The sequence below is a fragment of the Aulonocara sp. 'chitande type north' Nkhata Bay genome, linkage group LG11, assembly GCF_057382095.1.
Source record: "Aulonocara sp. 'chitande type north' Nkhata Bay isolate Kocher_YH1m ecotype deep benthic linkage group LG11, A_spYH_male_GT1.1, whole genome shotgun sequence".
NCBI classification, from domain to species: domain Eukaryota; kingdom Metazoa; phylum Chordata; class Actinopteri; order Cichliformes; family Cichlidae; genus Aulonocara; species Aulonocara sp. 'chitande type north' Nkhata Bay.
The window spans coordinates 26495501-26509999 of NC_141354.1; the positions used below are offsets into that span (position 1 = coordinate 26495501).

The 14499-nt window shown below is 42.7% G+C and overlaps 1 protein-coding gene across 1 annotated transcript; it reads left to right on the forward strand.

Moving 5' to 3' along the window:
• The first annotated feature begins 1863 nt into the window (after positions 1-1863).
• Positions 1864-10728, forward strand: cacng6b (calcium channel, voltage-dependent, gamma subunit 6b). Its single transcript, XM_086311541.1, has 5 exons — positions 1864-1940; positions 3525-4237; positions 6737-6811; positions 8242-8379; positions 8498-10728. The coding sequence occupies exons 2-5, from the start codon at positions 3880-3882 to the stop codon at positions 8716-8718; spliced, it is 792 nt and encodes a 263-aa protein (XP_086167667.1). The 5' UTR covers positions 1864-1940; positions 3525-3879; the 3' UTR covers positions 8719-10728.
• Positions 10729-14499: the final 3771 nt, after the last annotated feature.

A 14499-nucleotide genomic window follows, 5' to 3' on the forward strand; every position in this document is an offset into this window, starting at 1 on the left:
TTCAAGGTCCGATCTGTTGTTCCATCAGAAATGCTTTTCTGCATACGTTGATTGTAACGGGAACTTATCTGACTTACTGTTGCCTTCCTGTCAGGTCGAAACAGTCTGGCAGTTCTCCTCTGACCTCTGGCATCAACAACGCAGAGACACCCAGAGAACTACCGCTCACTGGCCATGTGATTGGTTGATTATATATTTGTGTTAACCAGCAGGTGAACAGATATAAAAGTCCCCCCTTTCCCTTACCGGATACTCAGGATACTTCTGCAGTCCCTTTTTTTGTTTTATCAAGTTCATTATTGAGTTTTAAAGCTTTTTGCAGGATTGTTCGTAGTAGGAAAATCATCAGATGCTTCAAGTGGGCAAATACTCTTAGTCAGTACTACTTAGCAGCATGAAACTAAGAATTTTCTGTAGCTGTAATCATAAGTGTGAACGGCATGCGCATGAGTGCATACATGAGCGTACAGTACAAGCATAAATCAGCACTGCTGACAGGGGCACTACAAGACATATGAACAAGACTGTTCACATCAGCATAATGTAGAATATTGATGGCCTCCAACTGCCTGTGGACACTTTGGATCTATCTTATATGATGGATGAGCAGTGGTGGTGTGTGTAATTAGAGGAAGCGATTTTAAAGAATTGGCACACATGTGTGCCTTAAAACAGATAGCTGTCCTCCACATTAATTAATCTATCATGGATGTCACGCATTTAGCATGTGACCTCTGTCTGAAGAGGCCGTCTGCAGACTGAAAAAAGGAAAAGAGAAGCAGAGTTTGACTTTTTTGGACATTCCAGGTGTTTATTTCCCTGTCACAGCCTGCGGCCTACTTTGTCCCTTTTCTGCAATTGTCTCCTGTTATGTGTTTCTGTCCCCGACTCACTCTCGGTTTGCATCCCCCACCCATCCCCGCCCTCCCTTAGTGTTGCTGGCTGCAGGGTTTGGCCTCCCTCCCTCTCTCTCTCTCGCTGTGCCACGTATGTAACCTAAACTGTGGAACGGCCAAGCAGGGATGGGCCACGAGAAAAGCTTTCCACAAGATCAGCCTGAGCCTCTGAAGTCTCCCTGGACCTTGTTCAGTGAGGAATGAAATGGGGGCTGCACATTCTCATTTTCCTCTCTGTACCGCTTCATTTCAGCCAGTGTTGTCCATTTCGGCAGCTGCCTCAGACTTCAGCATTCCCTTACAGTTTTTACTCCCCTTTTATCTCCTGTTCTCATACGTCTTTTTTCCCCCTTCTATATGCGTCCCTGCATGCTGTGGCTCTTTTTAAACCCCGAGTACACTTTCAATCTGTCTCTCTGTTAGATTTTCACCTCTTCACAGTGTATTGTGTTGCTGTAAAATGCTGTTCTGGTCCCTCTCATATAAACACAGACTCCTCCTTCACTCTTACTTAATGTCATTAACAGGTGGCTGTCCGAAATAGACGCACACACACACACAAACAGCAAGGCTGTCGCAGATACAGAGATGTTTTTTATCATGCTGGCAGGCTTGTCATCATGTGAGCGGACCACCCTGCAGCAACTTTCCTTGCTGATTTAAAATTTGAAACATTTATGGAGCATGAGCTGGATGCTGTTGAGATTAAACGTGAGGTGTAAGCACAGTCTGGGGGCCAAACACCAGACACACACCCACCCACACACACACACAGATGCACACGCATTTAATGGGCAACAGCATTAACCAACCAGACTCCAACCCCCTTCACATCCCCCACCTCTACTCCTTTACACTCACTTTCCATAACTCTTACGTTCCTCTCTCCCACCCCTTTCCCCTCTCTCTCTCTCTCTCTCTCTCTCTCTCTCTCTCTCTCTCTCACTCTCTCTCTCTCACACTCACTCTCACATCACTGCTCTCCCCCCTCTATTAAGTTTCATGCTTCTCTTCCTCTCGAGCTGAACAACACACACGACACAGGTCAGATTTATTCTTCTTTTCAATCAAGTGCATTAGCCAGCTGTTGCTTTCTTACGCCCACGTGTCACACAGGTGGCGGTGGCTGTCACCGGTCAAGCAGTAGAGAGAATTTCTAATTTTCACGACAGAAAATGCAGCATGAAGTTATATCCTGTGTTCAGACGCTTTAGAATTTAGGCTACTGCACCAAAGTTTTCGTTGCATTATAGTATATAACTTTGTATACATGCTCTATATACCCTGCTAAGGATAATCCTTCACTTACTGCAAAGTAAGCACTTGTTTGTGTCGCCCACCCTGAGAGCAGCTTGGCTCCTCTGAGCTGTCTGATCACACTGTGGTTAATATGAATGTAATGTGATCAAGGTTTGTAATTCTATGACCACTAATTTGGCTGTCAGCAGCTGCAGTATTGATGTCCTCTATTACAGTTAATGTTGGAGGGTTATTTTAATGCACGGTTGCTATTCCATACCTTTGGTTCACTAGTCACACGTATGTACCTGCCTTTTGTTAGCTATAAAATGATTTTTACCCCAACTGTCACTTAGTGCTTGTTGATAAGCTGATATTATTGTTTATTGACATTGCAGAACCATCTTCTCATGCTCTGTGTAAATGCTGTCTGCTCTTACTGAATTGTTATTATTGTGATTATTGCGGGGCAGACGACACGCAGCACGACTAAATGACAATGAAATGTTTTTTGTTACATGTTTATTATGTTTATTATTATGTCTCCTCACATACTACAAAGTATCAAAGACAAAGGCTTTGCGGTGAGACTTTGCACATGTTGCCTAAATAAAACCTCTGATGCTGTCAGCCCAAAGCTCTGAATTAGGTGATTCGCCAACTGTGCGTGGCCTGCTGGTGCTGCTTTCCTAACTGGCCAGGCCTCTCGCCTCCACTCTGTGACCTGTTGGACCTCACAGCAGAGTTAATTACTATAGCCCCCTCTCTCTGTCAGAGGGTTCAGGATTGAATTATCACCTCTCGTGCAGACCATCGACACCGTTGTGCCCCGTCACTCACTTTGTTTAAATCGCTCCAAAGGTCCCTCGCTCACAGTTGAAAGTCTCTGTAAGCTGGGACCAAACTCGTGCTGAAGCACACATGTGCAAGTGCACAGCCGCTGCTACATATTCCCAGTTTTCCTGGTATAAGTAATGCAGCCTGAGAGGTATTTGTGGCAATCCATTATCCCCTCAGATCAAAGGGGATCTGTGTCTAAGCCAGAGATAGTGTACCTGCTCAGAGAGACGATGGGTTGTCAACTCATCTGGGAAATTGGAAGCTGGGTGGTCCGGTGTGACACTACGGTGTTATCTCTCACCTTGACCTTGCACAAACCTACTCCAGTAGCTCTTCCAGTCGAATTGTTTCTACATCTCCTGCAAAATCTGCCATATGGCTTATCTATTGTTGGCTGAGAGCATTTCATATGGCTTTTAGGGAGGGAATACTGTAGATGCTGATAAAGCTGTTGGAAATTAAATATTACGCTGGTGATGAAAGGATTTTGCTCTGGTGAAGCATATGCTGGCTACTCTTTCATCTTCCTGTTTCATCTCTCTTTTTCAGAAGCCTGGACGGAAAACAGACAGACAGCTCTCCTGGTCCTTGCCTCCATCTATCCCATTTTGTCATTACCTCACTTCATCTGCCCCCCTCTCCACTTCACAGTAGTTCTATTCATATCTCTTATGTCCAGCCCATTTATTTTTACTTGATCTTCTCACTGCTTTTGCTCAATTTTCCCGTCCATCACAGGACAACTGATAGCTCTCTTGCAAACTTTCGCCTTCCGAACCTAAAACATCTCATTATTTGATTCTAATTAAAACACTTTTCATCTATTATCTGCTTCTCTAATCTTCATTTGAGGTGTCCCGTCCCATCCCCTGTACTTCTTCGGTTCTGGCCACTTTAGATCAGTATGTGGTCCAACTTCTTTGTACAACAGGATGAGGAGGGTCGCACAGGGGTGGCAGGACAGAGTGGAGGTTTGGCTGGAATGAAAGGTGGTAGAGGACAGAGGCGGATCCACAAGTTGAGCGACAGCCAGGAGGGAAAGATCAAGCTGGCTTTCTTTGTCTCTATCGTCGGTGTGACCCTCACGGTGCTCGGCATGGGGACAGAGTTTTGGGTGGAGCTGGCCCAACCAAAGAATTTCAGCGGCAACCAGACCTGCCAGCTGGCCCATTACGGCCTTTGGAAGGGCTGCATCCGCACCCTACGGGTGGATGAAATAGACCCAGAGAGGACAAGCTGTGGTCCTGCTGATCTACCTGGAGGTGAGACCTCAGAGTGGTGTGTGTGTGTGTGTGTCTGTGTGAATTTGTGTAAATCTGTTTGATCTGCACAAGATGAGCTGGTGAGTTTCTGCAGGGACTATTTTGTGTTTAACTCCCTGTCTGCTTTCCTTGCAAGTCTGAATTGAAGCTGCCACCATGTTACAGTATGTGTATCGGTATCAAAGTGGATTAACAGCAAGGGGTCAGAGACTGTTTGTGGAAAGAAGTTGCTGACATCACCCTTAATCACTGTAGGTTTTCTGTGCCATGACAAATGTTGTAAAATAAGAGTGAGCTGTCATAGCTGACATAATGTATGGCCCCTGGGAATACATTTGTATCTGAACTCATAAGAGGCTGAAAAAAGCTCTGTTGCCACTTTGTTTAAAAAAGTCATTTGCATCCAACGCGAACAGTCTTCATTTTTCTGAGCAACATTTTTCTGAGTTTTGATATAGATTTAAAAATAAATGTATTCCTTGTGTGTATGTACACTTGTGTGGATTTGCAAAGGAATAATGAGAGTTGGGTATCTGAAGCCGCTTGTGTAGATACAGTATGTATCTAGGTCATCCTACAGATAATGTGCAAATTGAATCATTAAAAAGTATAAAGCGTGAAAATGCATTCAAGTGCATAAACACAGTGGTGCTTTATCAGTTTGGATCCTGCTGGACCAACACACAGCAGCATGCAGATACAATATACAGCATATTTGTTGGCAGTCATAACATGATCTGTGTAACAGGGCATTATTAATATTAAGATTTTCTCCTGACTAAGCATCGAATCATCTCCTGTTTTACCAAGAGTGCAGACAGGTGATAAAGGGGCAAACCAGAGGTTTATTGTGCTGACGGACATTCATGTTTAGAGTAGTGACAGGTTCTTTCTAAAAGCACTTTATTCAACTTGACCATGGTTATGTTCTCCGGAGTGCGCCGATTATCTGCACAATGACCTATTTCTGTCTGAAAAGTGAGTCTGGAGATGGAAAGAGGCAGGTACTGGAGGAGAAAGACTTGCTCCTGGAATCACACATGTCTCGTGGATTCTGCCAGGACCCAGCAGCGGTCTGAAGAAATCACAAAGTCTCTTTAAATTTCAGAGACACAAGTGGTTCACATATACAACTTAATGATCCAGTTTTCAAGGATTATTTATCTATCCTTTGCTAATTTATCTTTTGTGCCTTTTTGACTGCTTCGAGCTGGCAGATATGATTCCAAGATGCTCTGTTGGTGTTTGAGAGAAGCCAGTATGCTTCTGACAATCTTCATCACACGTCCCAACACTGTTGGCCCACGCCGCCTGTCACAGATGGCCGTGGGCTCATCATGTTTGCAGGAAAACAAATGTTTTTGCCATCTATGGTTCCCCATTTCACATCCCTGTTTACATGCCTCTGGCTCCCGTCCCGCTCAAAGTGCGGCCTGACGATGCCGTGTCTGTCATCCCGACACCAGCTATCCATCTTCGCTGCCTGCTGGAGAGAAACATGGCGGCTCAATAATTACAGTCTCAGCGGGGGTAGTGGGAGCAAAACCAGTTGACTGTGATAGCATAATGTGTTACAAAATCAGTATGGTTGACAAATGGACGGTCTGCTTCATTAAAAAATGTTTGCAAATGCCCTCAGCCACAGCTATATTTGTGTGGTGAGGAAGGATGTCAGAATATGTGTGTGTGTGTGTGTGTGTGTGTGTGTGTGTGTGTGTGTGTGTGCACATGCACATGCACGTGGTCATCTTGGAGCACATAATTTTCAGTGGGTGAAAGTCATCACTATGCACTTGTGAAGCCAAACGGAATCTGACTACTTCACAGTTTTTGTCTAAATATAGAGAAGGGGAAACGAGGGGGGACAGGCAGGGACCGAGTGAGAGTGTATAACTAATGCAGTATTAACTAACCCCCCTGTGTTTCCCCCCCCCCTCTTGACATCTCCTGCTCGCTCGTCTCACCTCCTTCTCCATCTGCGGCTACCCTCTCTCTTTCCCTTCACTCACCACCCTTCCATCTGCCAGCAACTCACTCCTCCTTTTCACCGCTCTCATCCTCTGAGCCTGTATCCATACTTCTCGCATCTTCCTCCTTCTTTTTCACCCGGCACATCCTCTTCCCGTCTTCTGTAGCCATGTCCCTTCATTAGCCTCCATCTGCCCCTTCTCTCTGTCTACCACTATTTCTCCCCTCTGCCATCCACCCTTAGTGTTTTGCTGTCTCTCACCCTCTTTGGCGGCACCATATGTGCAGTGCTGGAGTGTGCGTATGTGTGTGTGTTTGTGTGCGAAGAGGTGTGTGTCTCTGGGTATTCCAGCTAATGCTCGATATAAATAGGAATGATGCCTGGAAGGACAGAGTGCATGGATGCATAGTAGGCACATCAGAGAAGACAAGAAGTCGTCCATAGGAGAGTGAGTGTGTAAGTGCGTGTGCGAGCGCGAGCGCGTGGGTGCACGTGTGTTTCTTTGTCTGATCTCTTCTTTATGCCCACAGAATCCAACTGTACTTACTTCAAATTCTTCACCTCTGGGGAGAATGCAGTCATATTCAAGAAGACAACTAAGAAGAGTGAGATGTTACACCTTCCCCTGGACATACACATTAGCAGTTACACCAGCAGCTTCTTCTTTCAATAAAGATGCTCACTGCGGTGCTCACAGGACCGTACTGGTGGTTTTTGCATGTTTTAGACCATTAACTTCCACTGCCACCCCTTTTCCAAAGCAAGCCATAAGCTATCAGACTGATTAATGTGTTTGCTGTGCTGCCCAGGGAGCCACTGGTTTCAGTGTAGTTTGGAGATAAGCTGGATGAGAATTAATAGGCTACTTACATCACAGCAAACATCAGTCATTTTTATCTTTTGGTCGTAAGTTGTGAGCAGAGGCTGTTTTGAAAATTTGCTTGCTGATATGGTTAAAGAGAAGGCGGCATTTGACATATGAGCTGTGGGAAAGATTTGCTGTCAGTGGCTGCACAGTAGACTTGACATAATCACACCAACAGATATGCACAGTCCTGTGAAAAATAAGTAAGGGTATACCACTTCTCAATCATAAGTCATTAGCCAATGAGCATATCCCATCTAACCCTTTCTGACTTTAACAGTGACCTTAATTTACAAAATGTACTTAGTTTTTACTCAATATGACCCGAAACTAGTGAGTGAGCCCATAAACGTTTCAGTAATTTTTTTACAGAGGTCAAATAGGAAAGGAAGCTGATGGTCATTTACCCATAGGCACAACCACAAATCTTCTTGCATCCAGAAGAGTCGAGTCGCCCCCTGCTGGTTATTACAGAAAAGTACATTTTAGGTTCTGAGCTACCGGGAAGCTAGCATATCTATTTTGTACTGTGTTTACGGTTTATGCTAACTTTGTGGCAATTTTTCAAAGCATAGATTCCTAAAGTGTTGACCGGGGTGGGCTACGAAAGTACTGCAACTGGGCTACAGTAATAACAGAAATTCTGTTGAAATTACTCACAAGTATGTAGAGTTACATATTTATATGATTTTATTTATTTGTTTAAAAAGAGAATAAAAAATGATAATAAGAGGTGGCTAGTCTGTGATGTTACTCGTTACTCTGACGGAAGGAATTGACCAACTATGACCATTCCTGTTATCTGCAATGCTTTTATTAATGAAATAATATCTACGTGTTGGAGAATCAAAAAAACAAAACAAAAACAGCACAATTGGCACAGGCTATTTTTTGGGGTCGCACCTGTTCAGGTTTGGAATGCCAGGAAAATCTGTTTTAAGCAGAGCCAGTACAGGAAGGAGCACAGATGACATCATTTTTGTTCTTTAACAAAAATCCAGATTTAACCAAAATCCCAGAGGAATCAAACATGTGTGAGGTGGTGTAACATAACTAGTTTCCAGACCTCACAATAATTCCTCCATCTTTTGTGCTGCAGATTTCTTTCTGCATGCACTTCTGAACATCTGCGCTTTATATTTTGTTATTTCTCGCTGCTCTCCCTCACAGGTCTGAATCTAGCAGCAGCTGTCTTGGCCCTTTTGAGTCTGACCATGATGGTGATGGGCTCCATATGCATCGCCATGTCGCTCAGCAAAGGAGTGCAATTCTTTCTTAAGCCAGCCTCCTTCTGCTTCATCCTATCAGGTGGGATGTGACTCTTTTTTTAGTCATGCTAGGACAATATTTTCATGAGTATTTTAAGGATTGTAACTGCTGATTGAACTTTTAAATGTTACTGTTACTTTTTTATCTTCTCATGCAGGTGTACTGGTCCTGCTCTCTGTCCTCATATTCCACCAGTCTGTGCTGGCCTTACTGTCCAGTGACCACTCCATACCTTTACACCATGAACTGTCCTGGTCTGTGGCCTGCGTGGGCTCAGCGGGAGGCATTCTTATTTTTGGAGGCGTCCTCTTCATCATTCTCGCTCTTCCTTTCAGCCCATGGCAGAAATGTTTTCCACACAAGAACAGCGACACCTAGCCCTCCGATGCTGCACACAGTATTCACGACGTCTTTGCTTATGAGGAAGGAGAAATTGATTTCTGACAGCTGTGATGTCAAGCTTGCTCTTGGCATTGGTTTTGCCAGAGAAGCCATACTAACTTGGTCTTAAATTTATGAAAGGGAGTCAACAACACATACACAACACAGCATGGCCTGCAGAGGTAGATTTTGCAACGAAGTGCTTTTGTTCATTTTAGCATAAAATCGAATGACTGATGGGGCTACTGCTGACTTTTTTAGTATTTACTCAAACCTGCGTCACAAATAGGTTTGTTAGTCCGCCTGTAGCTGTACAAACATATAAACCCAACCTTTATACTGGGATAAGTCGTGCAGATGCTTTTCTTTTTAATTGCTAAGACTTTTTTTTTGAGGTTTGTTCATAGTCTGCTTTGTATGAAAGCTCACCTCTCCCTAAAAACACAGTTAAATTAGAATATACAGTGTAGTCCATGCCCTGGAGAAACTCTTCTCATACTAATGTTTTCTGATGTGACTATTGGCAAAATTACAATATTTAGCTGTGCATTTGAAGAATTCATTACATTACACCATAGTTTAAGTTTGATGAGGGCACAGTTAGGTTAGATCATGACACAAGTTAGAACGTTTACATGACCTAGATTGGTATAACAATAATTTAAGATAAGGGGAAAATGTTTTGTTGATCTACACACTCACTCATTTCTCATGCCTACTAATGTCAACTGACTTTCTAATCTCCGCTTGCTGTTCTTGGAAGAATGTGACACAAAATAATGCAATAGCAAAACCAAATTTGGACTTTAATCTGTTCGAATTATAAATAAACAAGTGAAAACTTTGGAATCAGGCTGCTTAATATTGTTATTTTTTATTTCTATTTATATCATGCTTAAATTGACATATATCAACATTAAACAGTAGCAAATGCTTTGTTTTGATAGCGCTAGTAATTATATCATGTACATGTTATATGATTACATGTACATGCAGGAAATTCTGTTAAGCTTTTTAAATCTTAATATTTTCTGTATTACTATTTATTTTATTACCTGTGTTTTACACTTGTGTAAATGCTGCTTCAGTGTAGCAGATGAATGTAAGTTGAATGAAACAGATGAAACACTATGTTGATATCAGAGAAGTATGTGGGCATGCGTCCTCTGTATATAAAAGGATTTGTTTTGTGCTTTATGAATGGTCAATGCTTGTGGTGTTGTCTCTAATCACTCTATGTGCAATGCAGTAAATACAATTTATTTTTGTCATAGGATGCTAACGTCTCAAACAGGAAACATTGGTTTACAGTATGTAAACTGTGCTCAGTATATGGCACCACTATTGGTTATTATTAAAACGATTTGACATAAAATAGCTGCCTTCCTTTGTTCTGCTGGCACGACACCATGTCTGCCCTCCAATTTGACATTCACCCATTTTCACCCCTTTGCAGAGTGACTCTTAACCCCTCTGCCAAACACCCCCCTCCCCCAGACTCCACTCCTCTATAATTAGGCCAGAGCTCATCGCAATGCATTTCACTGCAGAGGTTGGGAAACTTAATACTTGAATTTTAACTATGTACCCCTATCCTCATACCTATGGGGCCTCCCCGTCTCGTTCTGCCACCCCGACCTCACTGCGTCACCGCCAGCATGCCACCCGAGTTTTTTGCTCCATCCAAAAACCGACTGATTATCTCAGAAATAACAAATCTTCACACTCATCTCTCTAGAGACTACTTGACATCCTGGCAGTCACATACATTCCCATGCATGCATGTGTGCATGTAGACTCACATGTTTTTACCTCCCCAGTGGGCAGAAACTGAATCCACATGACACACTATCCGGGTTGTATATATAGCTGTTTAATAGTTCTACTGAGACTGCATGAAAAGTGGTTCGTAGGCACTTGTTACGTGTTTGTAAATGGAGAAATGCTTCCTGGAATTCTTTATGATGGACCTGTAGACTGAATGTGACAAGTAAAAGAGCATGAAATGATGAAGGGCTGTCATTATTGATTGTATATATAAATATATATGTATCTATATGATATATATGATAAACTGTTAATGGTGCTTGTGCAGTAGATTTGTTTGCTTTGGCAGTCCCTCTCCTTAAATGTTTCATCACAGTCATCCTTATTGTGACTGCAGCTACGTTGCAGTAAGTATGATAATATGCAGGGAAAGACACTCACTAATCCTCAGGGTGCTGGAGCACTTCTAGGATTCTCAGGCCCCTTGTCAAGGATGTCACTGCTTCCTCCTGCTCTAATGCATCTGGAGTATCATCTCTTGTCAGTAATGGGAGTCTTTGAGCTGCCACTCCTCTGCATCCCTCTGAGGAGAGTAGTGACCGAAGCACACCTTTACAGTATTTTGTAATCGTTCATGCAAAAAACGTGCATGAGGTACCAGATGGCCCTATGAGGCGGAAAAAAGTTATTTGGAGGTAGGGCTCAGTGAATTAACTTTCAGTTGCTCTTCTCATTATCTTCTCTGGCAAGTACCACCCATCTGGCACTATCCATATATTTGCAAATATTAGGAGCCTCAAGACTGACAGGGAAGGTTGAAATCGTTTTAGGATCACAGCAAACAAAACATTAGCTAAGAGTCCTTGAGCCACAGTAACTACTAAGAGCAGTGTTTATGACAAACTGTGTGTGTTATTGACAAGTGGTGAAATATCACAGTTGCTGTAATGTACTGCACTCACTTTAAAATTCTACTCTACCAAATATTTATGGACAATAATGCAACGATTGCTCCAATACGTCAAACAGTTAAATCTGGCTTTAGCAGATTAAACTGCAGCATTAAAATTGCGCCTGTATGTTAGTTAAAGGATGACGATAATAATCCTTCTTCTTCGTCTTTCGGCTGCTCGCTTGAGGGGTCTCACCTGCCTCCATCTCAGCCCATCCCTAGCATCCTCCCCTGTCATACCAACACTCTTCATATCCTTCACAACACATCCATAAATCTTCTCTGTGGTCTTCCTGTTTTCTTCCTGCCTAGAAGCTCTATCTTAAACATCTTTTGTCCAATTTATCCACTATTCCTTATGTGAACATTTCCAAACCATCCTAACTTTGCGTGTCTAACTTGTCAACTACTCAACCTAACTGCTCCCTCTGATTTTCTCATTTCTAATCCTGGCCATTCTGGTCACGCTTAGTGAAAATCTTAACATCTTCAAATCTGCCACCTCGAGTTTCCTGTCTTTTGGTCAGTGCCACTGTCTTCAAAACATAGATCATAGCAGGTCTTAATACTGTTTTATAAACTTTCACTCTTGCTGCTATAATTCTGCCACTAACCACCCTGACACCCGTTTCCATCCACTCCACCCTGCTTACACCCTCTTCTTCACCTTTTTTTTGTGCTCTATATGCTGCTTTGCATGGTATTTAAACTCACCTCCACCTTCACTACATCTCCTTGCAACTTTACCTTTTCTGTCTAGCTCTCATTCACACGCATGTAGTCTTACTTCTACTAAATTTCATTCTTCTTCTCTCTTGAGCATACCTCCGCGTCACCAGGTTCTCTTCCACCTGGTCCCTACTCCTACTTCAAATCACATTGTCATCTGCAAACATCACAGTCCTCAGAGACTCCTGTCTGACCTCATCTGTCAGAATGTCCATCACAATCGCAGTATGATAATAATCCAACTATTTCATAACATAAAAGTGACAGAGGCCATCATGAGTACCTTTAGTTTTGATGCTTTAAGTAAATTTTGTTGTAAATACCTTATCTCATGGCACTTTTTTTAGATTACTTTGATATGGATCAGAGTTTGTGAAATGGTCTCTTGACCAAACAGTTGAATATGCTCACATCGTGTTCAGACTACTGGCTTCAAGACACGTTCAGTGGAGGCATGTGATGTAACGTGCCAAACTGTCGCACAACACTTGGAGCTCGGTGACAGTCATGATGGTGTAGAGATGAAAGCTGGGTTCTCCTTAATTTTTTAGCTCTCTAATGATACGGTGAAGTACTAACTTCAACTCTGCAACAATGTAACTGGCCAAGCTTTGGCATTTTACCATTTTGTCACTTGCAGAGTGAGCAGAAAAATCAATTGCTCTCCTTAGCTGTAATTGAAAAAATATTTTTTTTAAAATTATGCAAATATTCGCTTATTTCAAAGTATTAAGTGCAAAAAAGGATCTTCTAGTTAACTGAGAAGTCCATTCTCAGTCATGAACTAGACTTGCAGATCTCACTTTCAAGGTCATAGTTTGGTGCACTTCTGGGTGGTTTTCAGCAGCATTCTGTTTTTAGATTGTTCCTTACAAGTACCACTGTGTCTCTTGGCACTTGTTTCTCTGCAGTGGGTGCTGGATTTCTTCCAATGTGTCAAAATGGGGATCCTTCAACTTGATTTTCCTTTTTGGGAAGTGGATGAAGTTGCAAGGAGCCAAATCTGGTGGTGAGCAAAGGTTGTGTTTGTCTAGCCAAGAAATTTTGCGCTTTTTAGTGCACTCTGAGTGGGACAGTGGCACGGCTGCCCCTCTGTTGGTCTTCCTTGGTCTCTTGTGTTCTGGGGGCCTCTGGATGTCTGGAGTCTTGATCTCCTCCATACCTGCTTCATGCCCTGGAGGACGGGGCTGTGGCCCCCCCACACCCTCTAGCAGATCATTACATGAAGGAACCTTTTAAAAAAACAAGCGCGTCCATGCTCACAGGTGTACACACGGGTGATCACACCCACAAACTACACCCTTTTTGGCTCCTACCTCAAAGCACACTGTGTTCTGTTGATCTTATGTGCTGCACAATAATGTTTAATATTTAGTATTTACTGTCATATTCCCATATATCATTGTGATGTTGTTTATTCTATTACTCTTGTTCTCTTCTGCTTGTTTTCTTTTTTCTTTCTCAACAGGTGATCCAGGTGATTGATATATGCATTTTTTTCTGCCCATTCTGTTGGTTTTTGTTTTTTGCCCTTCTTCTCCGTCCCTCTTCTCAGCTGTTTCTCTTTCCCTCTTTCTTTCTCCCCCTTCTTTCCGCCAGTCAAGTCTGTCCCGTATTCAGCAAGTGAAAATAAAATAAACAATAAAAGGTGAATCAAATGGACCATTATGGCAAGGCTGGGATGGTCAATTTGGTAAAGTAAATCCGTTGGGCATCTTTCTTTGCCTTTAGACAATAATTCTGATGGCAAAAGAGCCAAACGGGACAGGCAAGAAGAATAAAATAAATAAATAAATAAAAAAGGTTGTGTTTGTCTAGCCAAGAAATTTTGCGCTTTTTAGTGCACTCTGAGCCAGCACGAGGTGTCACACTCTTACACGCCCTACAGTTAAGAAGGTGGAATATTCTCCCTAAGACGTTACAGCAGAACTCCATCTTTACAGCCTGTCCCTGGGGGCTGAATTCACAATGGTGAGCCCAAGAAAAGGAAAAGAAAAAGAAAAGATGAACATAGTCTCACTACTAATCTTGAAATCTGCAGACTCAACTCAGAACAACTGAAAACCACTTGGTCTCACCCAGCACCCCAGCTTTCATAATCAGCAGTTATCCTCCGCACAATATTTAGGTGAGTCTGAAACAGAAGTTGATGATTGCTCTCAGGTATAAGGTCCATGACCTCTGCCAAATTGCAGGTCACGGTGTAAGTTGTCTATAGGGAACTCTTGTTGTTGTTGTTTTTATAACTTTTTGATCCACTTATATGGACTGGAGAGTCTTAACTGACAGGAGTCATACTCAGTGCTGCGTTTAGCTACTGTTGCCCATCT

Coding starts and splice junctions, on each gene's coding strand:
- cacng6b (XM_086311541.1), top strand. CDS start 3,880: ATGTGGTCCAACTTCTTTGTACAACAGGATGAGGAGGGTCGCACAGGG. Junction 4,238..6,736: donor TCCTGCTGATCTACCTGGAG/GTGAGACCTCAG, acceptor TTATGCCCACAG/AATCCAACTGTACTTACTTC. Junction 6,812..8,241: donor CAAGAAGACAACTAAGAAGA/GTGAGATGTTAC, acceptor TCTCCCTCACAG/GTCTGAATCTAGCAGCAGCT.